This window comes from Trichogramma pretiosum, unplaced genomic scaffold (genome assembly GCF_000599845.2).
Source record: "Trichogramma pretiosum strain Unisexual culture from Peru unplaced genomic scaffold, Tpre_2.0 scaffold275, whole genome shotgun sequence".
Taxonomy (NCBI): Eukaryota; Metazoa; Arthropoda; class Insecta; order Hymenoptera; family Trichogrammatidae; genus Trichogramma; species Trichogramma pretiosum.
Genome location: NW_019640944.1, coordinates 1 through 7,075, shown reverse-complemented (window position 1 = coordinate 7,075; position 7,075 = coordinate 1). Strand labels below are relative to the sequence as shown.

Sequence of the window (7,075 nt, the reverse complement as noted above, 5' to 3'; positions counted from 1 at the left end):
AATTACTATAATGCTTAGTACTCGTGGGACATCTAAGCGTTGTGATGATTTCTGTTTTTATAAAAATAATTTTTACAACAATTTTATTAAATTATTGCTAAAAAATATAGTAAAATTTCATCTATTACATAATTTAATCCTTATTTTATTAATATTTAATATATGTTTGGGAAATTTTATTAGAATAAGAATGAAAGTTGAAATTATTGTAGTAAATATTCATAGCTACTATAGTAAAAATTCTATAGATAAGCGATTCGAACAGTTTACATCAACTGACGCTAGGAGCGCGAACGCGAAATAGACCACTCAGTGTGTGCCCCGCGCATACGTGCAAAAACGTAACCCCTACGTAATACGAGTCCTTGAAGTTACATAAAAACTCGACTAGTCTCAAGGAAACGTTTTTGCTTGACTCGACTATATTTTTGATCCTGAATTGAAATTTTTGGTGTGTTTACCTATGATCATCGTTTCACTGATTAAAGCGGTATTTAATCTGAGAACAAAATCGAGAGAGGCCAAGATTATCGTCAGAGATCAAAATTGAGGTTATACCATCTCTGCAGGTCCCAGACACCGCCTAATCTCAATTGTTATTCTGGTAAGTATCGATCATATTCATTTAACATATATTTAAGTTTAACATAGTTAATGTAAAATCATTTTATTCATACTAATCACAATTGGTAATAAACATATATAGATATATTGGTGTCAGGGGTTTTTGATCATTTATGAAAAACAGGTGAAATGGCCAGTTCACAGGTATATCACATCTATGTTTCTGTGCAATTATAGTAATTTTTCATTCTGTGTGTGTTGCATTTATTAGATACTAATTGATTTTTGTGGTTTTCTAGCCGTCAACTTCAAGCTGTAACCCACAGCTCAATCCAGAGCTTGAGACTAGCAACGTTGAAGTAACTTTGAATGACGAGTCATCACAGAGAAGAAAACAGAACACACGGGATTTAGACAAGGGTGGAAAAGAAAATGTTGCTACAGTACCAGGTGTTCATGAACCACGTATAGAACCACAACACATTAATACCGTATGTACAGCAAATGTAGTTTTTTATTGTGAATTATACGTATAGTGTTGAGTGTCAGTGTTTATAAGTACATTTGTGTATATTATTTACAGGGGCTAGAAGAGTACATAAAAAGCACATCTGAAGGCAAAGCGATCATCAAACAGTACGAAAAGTTCTCTGCTCAGCGAAAACCTCTCCCAAAGAATATCAGATGCAGACTTGCACGATTGGTCATTAAAAGAGAAAAAGACCTTGCTCTTCGAAAGATCTCTGCAGACCAAATACTAGAAAAATTTGTGTAAGTTGCAAAAGTGCAAGTTTAACCTATGTACATTAATTTTTATCTATTAATTCAAAATTTTGTATAGAATCACAACAGAAAGATTCACCACCCTTGCCAGTGAAATTGACAGAATATTCAAATACGAAAGTGCTGAAGTGTACTACTCTCCATACAAAAAATCTGGTAAAACAGTAATCAACACATCTGGGACACTATGGACTCATTTTTGTTACAAAAAGGATACTATGAAAGCTGATGATATTCTAGCACAAAAAGAAATCATCGATGAGGACCAGATTATTATTTCAAATAGTGGTACTTAAAAACACTAAGAATGAAAACATTTTGTTTTCATAATAATCTTTCATTTTGTTATCATCTTTTCTGAATTAATATTCTTGATTATAGAGGAAGAACGTATCGATTGGTTGAGTGAAAATATTGACCCATGGACTAAGGTGGAACAATACTGGCAAGAGACTTCTGTCGCTAGACGACAACTATTTCTGAAAAATACAGAATTCACAGTTCATGCCTACTTTGAGAAATTCAAGTGCTTGTCTACACAAAAAGGAAAGGAACTGGTACTTGAAATTTTAAATATATATATTCTCTGATTCCATTTATTTTTTTTTATTGTAACTATTTTATTATTTTTGTTTTAGCTAGAATTAGATTTTTCTCTATTGTATACGAATGTTACGCCTATTGATTATAGCGAATGGAAGAGGATTAGAGATTTATTGATGAACCAATTTGATATGCACAAAATTAAAAATGCAGAAGAATTGGGACTTATTAATAGTTTGAAATCTGGTGATCTGAGCAACGGTAACATTTTTTTCGGTTCTTACAATTGATTTTAACATTACGTTAAAAAATCTATTATTTTATTCTTTCAACATAAAAATACATGTAATTCTGTTTTTTAGAGAAACAAGATTTTTTGCTTATGTACTTATTAGTACACTTGCTTCCACCAAAATCTAGAGGAAGAAAGAGAAAAGCAACGAGTGAAAATCAAGAAATTGTTAATCAAGCATCATCGAAAAAATCTCTAGAGGAAAGAAGAGAATCATTTATTTTGCATGTTGAGGTAATGAATTCTCATTTGAAAATGTGTGCAAACGAAGGTAGTTCGAGAACCTTTCTACTAGCGCTACTACGATGTATCAAGTACAAATGAAATACAAGATACATTTATGCGTCTTCAAAACAACAACAATTAATATATCTTTTGTCACTCTCGTGCTCAATTGCAAGTCGCTTGGGCTTGGAAAACTATAAAATATAAAATACTCGCATTGTTCAATTATATAAAGATTGAACTTTTTATACTCGCGGCCTTCACAAGTTCTATGAATGAATCGTCGTCGAAAGTAGCATGTACTGTAGCAATATATTGAGCCTAAGCCGTGTATTGGAATATTATGAATAACATTTTTTTCGAGTCTTATTTCAAATCATCTTTTCGAGCAAATAACGTACCCCTTCTAGAGGGTAGTCCACGTAATGCATAATATTATATTAAATACATATACAGCTGCAACACATCAAAATCTAATCGAATTCATAGTTAGAGATCTTTCTGTCATTTTTTCTTCCGCTCATTTCATTTTCCTTGTGCTCTCTCTTTACGAATCTTTTTCAGTCAGCAATTGTTGCCTTTCGGTAATCACATCATTTGATACTCTTTATTACTGCGCCATTGTATAAAATGGTGTTAATTGTAATGAATTTTAGAAATATATGATTTTGTTTTTACTTTTTCAGAGTGATGCTGAAGTAGAGCCCAAGATACTAGAATTAAAAAAACGTCTACAGATTGCAAAAGAGACGTTTCAACCTCTTATAATAGCGGTGGGCAGAAATCTTACAAGTATAGAGTCCTACCATATAGCTGTGAATGATCAGTTGTACGAGTTAAGTAACTGTTTAGAAACAGTTGTAGTTGCTTTGAAAATATTTTTCAGTTTAGACTGTGAGTACCCCGAAAATACGCAAGTAATTTGGAAGTTCTTACAACAAGTTTTGTTAAATATTAAGGAAGAAAAGGTTGTTACCGTACAGATGAAAACTTATTTCGGTCTTATTAAAATTTTGCAAGACAATATTTAAAAATGATTACGTGTAAAAATTGTTTTTTAGAGTATGAAAACTCGAGCGAACTTTATGATCACATTGTAATATTTCATAAGGATTTGCAGAGTTATAGTTGTATGTTTGAAAATTGTAATCGCGTTTATAAACTGTTGAATTCGTTAAAAAAACACGTAGGGAATAAGCACATTGTTGTCCCTGTCAGAACTCAAAGCCCTCCTCCTGAACAGTTTTTTACTGACCAAAATTTTCAACACAATGTTCAGAGAGAAGAAGAAATCCTTGACAGCGACAATGACATGAGCGACGACGACGTTTATGAAAATTTTCAGTCTGTTGAAAATGAAAGTTTCGATGATATAGATACTTATGAAAATATTACCTGGGAAAGTGACTTGAAAAAAGCTGTATCAGTATACGTCGCAAGTTTATTTAATTTAAAAAATATTCCTAGAAAGTGTGTTAACGATATAATTCTTAAGTCGGAGGGATTTATAAAAACATTGTCAAATATTTTGAAAGAAAACATAAAAAACGTATTGACCGAGTCAATATCTCAAAATTTAGTAGAATTAAACAAAATGTTTGACACACTTTCAAAATCTTTGACGACTGTAAATTCTGAGCATAAACGGTTAGTAGTGTTTAAGAAATTAAAAACGTTCGTACCCCCTAAGTCGTATAAAATTGGTGAGAGAAGGGAATACCGCAAAGTAAACAATGCTATGAAATTAATGCATATCCCAGTTAATATTCAAATGATTCCTCTCAGATCTGTACTCAAATTGTTTTTTGAACTACCTAACGTTTTTGAAGAGGCAAATGAGTATATGAAAAGTTTAATTTCTGATGACACAATTGTTAGCAACTTAGTTCAAGGGATTTATTGGAAAAATCGCTCGAAGTTTCACGGCAATAAAATAGTTTATCCTCTCATATTTTATTTTGACGACTATGAAAATAATGATCCTTTAGGTTCTCATAAAGGGATTTCCAAGACAGGAGCAGTTTACATAAGTATACCCTCTTTACCCCCTCACTTCCAATCCAAATTAGAAAATATCTTTGTTTTTGCTCTATTCAATTCGTTAGACCGAGTAATATTTACTAATTCTGTAACTTTTTCTAAACTCATTGACGAAATCAATTATCTGAACGATTTCGGAATTGTTATAGATACTTCATTAGGTACTATAACAATTTTCTTTGAACTCGTTCTTTTAATTGCTGACAATCTTGGACTCCATTCACTTTTAGGTATGACTGAGAGCTTCAAAGCGAATATCTTTTGCCAACATTGCTTAATAAATCAGATCGAAAAAAATGATGTATTTTTAGAAAAAGATTGTATTTTACGGACTGTTGACAATTATGAGAACTTGTTTTTAATGAATGATTCAAAACAATCTGGTTTGAAAGAAAAATGTACTTTTCATAAGATAAATAATTTTCATATGAGTGAAAACATTTGTGTGGACGTGATGCACGATTTGTTTGAGGGCGTGTGTCGGTATGACGTTGCTTTAATTTTAAATCATTACATATTTGTAAAGAAATTGTTCACTCTTGAAAAGTTTAATTTAAGGACTCGTAGTCACGAGTATGGGCCAAAATATAACGTAAATAAACCCCCAGAGATTCAGGAGAGTTCGGTGAAAAAAGGTTACATTATTATGTCTTCCTCGGAAATGTTATGTTTAATTAAGAATATATGTTTAATTATTGGTCCTTTGGTTCCTCAAGATGATGAGGTATGGGAATTATTAATAATTTTGAAAGAGCTTGTTACAATGGTATCAAGTACTATTATAGATCAATCGTGGTGTAAAGCCCTAGACATCATTGTGTACGATTATTTGTCATCGTTGAATGATTTATTTCCTAATCATCTGAAACCAAAGCACCACTTTTTAATACATTATGGGAGATGTATGTCGTTATTTGGTCCTTTATGGAAACTCAGCTGCCTGAGATTCGAAAGCAAAAACCAAGAAGGTAAACAAATTTCCAAAAGCACAACGAGTAGAATTAACATTAATAAGACGATTGCTGTAAGACATCAATTATACTTAAATTATAGGTTCTTAACAAAAAAATCGTCTTATGAACTTTTTAAATCTAAAAAAAAAAATGAGTGTATTTCAGATGTTGATAATTATGTACAATTCATGAACTTGTTAAAGAACAAAGAGCTTGAACGTTTGGTACTTTTGAAGCATATTGATTATGCAGATAAAAGAATTAAAAAAAATACTGTTTTAATAACATTTTGTGAAAATGGGCCAATTTTCAATATCGTTCAAGAAATTGTACAATATCAGTCTGAATATATACTCATTTCGAAAAAATTAAAAAACTCGATTTTTGTTCACCACTTGCAGGCTTTTAAGTTATATGATTTTTCTTCGTTCGAGTGGGTATTATTGGACAAATCAGATATTGAGAATTCTATTATATCTTATCACATTTTTATAAAAGATGGTGTTTATGTTAATAAATCTTGGGTTTAATGTTTGTATCGTATGCATTTACGATGATTGATATGTAATATGTTATATTCAATAAATACGTATTATTTTAAAAATTAATATAACTTTTTTATTTGCGTCTGAAAGCATCTCGATTTTGAGACTTTTTCCTCCTCGTTTTTCTCAACAATCGAGGCACGCGCGCGCATATTAATACATTTTCCTACCCTCATTTCCAAACCGTAAGTCCAAGTATCAGCATGTTTTTCCCTTTCTCTGACGAAAAGACTTGCCTCACTCACGATTTGTTCGGGGTGCTCTATCAAAGCTTGCACTTCCTTTCTTAGTTTCGCGAACATTATTAAACAATCTATTGGGATCTGAGATGGAAGCGGGTATTAGCTGCTCGGATCGTCAAATTTACATAGATTATATACCTATATTTATAGAAACATGGCCACCAACGATCCGAGAGTCACGTTTATTTTGGATGTCTATTTATGGCCATCTCAGATCTCAATACCTACTACATAGCCTCCTAACATCTTCACCAGCAGGTGGCGTATAAGAAACCCGCATGCGGCAAAAAAAAAAAAAAGATTGATATATAAGGAAGATCCAAATTTCCTTTAGTATTAAATATGCGAGGCAATAGCCAACTATAGGTAGCTAGATATAAGTTAAAGCGTAAATAAATGTAATGCGATTTAGAATATGTACAATGCGAGCGATATATGTAAATTAGTGAAACATCGTAATTATAAAAATTTGTCAGAATCGTTATAAGTTAAAATTAAATTCCCTAAATTACTTCGGTAAAATATTCTAACTAATAAATCAAAAAATATTAGTTTGAATATAAATCCGAACATCTACATTTTTGATATTTCAACCACGGTTTTAAACTGCTCCTATCAAAGAAAAAAGTACTCTTTACATTAGAAAAAATGGTTTTTTTAGTAAGAAAAATTGTTAATATTCGTTGGAAAAATTAATTATATTCTTTAAAAAAATTATTCATATTCATAAGAAAAATTGTTCATGCTCGTAAGAAATATTGTTCATACTCGTGAGAAATATTACTAAAATACTTAGTAAAAACTAATATAAGTAATTTTTGCTATGGTGTATAGTAAAATTTCAAATAGGGTCGAGATGTCACACTTTTACTATAAATTATAGCAATT

At 31.2% G+C, this 7,075-nt stretch overlaps 1 protein-coding gene across 1 annotated transcript; it reads left to right on the top strand.

The window, feature by feature from the left end:
• Positions 1-200: 200 nt before the first annotated feature.
• On the top strand, positions 201-6,008 carry LOC111693421. The gene is made up of 8 exons (XM_023457993.1): positions 201-604; positions 864-1,055; positions 1,148-1,335; positions 1,406-1,635; positions 1,729-1,904; positions 1,986-2,151; positions 2,253-2,416; positions 3,094-6,008. The coding sequence occupies exons 4-8, from the start codon at positions 1,566-1,568 to the stop codon at positions 3,436-3,438; spliced, it is 921 nt and encodes a 306-aa protein (XP_023313761.1). The 5' UTR covers positions 201-604; positions 864-1,055; positions 1,148-1,335; positions 1,406-1,565; the 3' UTR covers positions 3,439-6,008.
• The last annotated feature ends 1,067 nt before the right edge of the window (positions 6,009-7,075 follow it).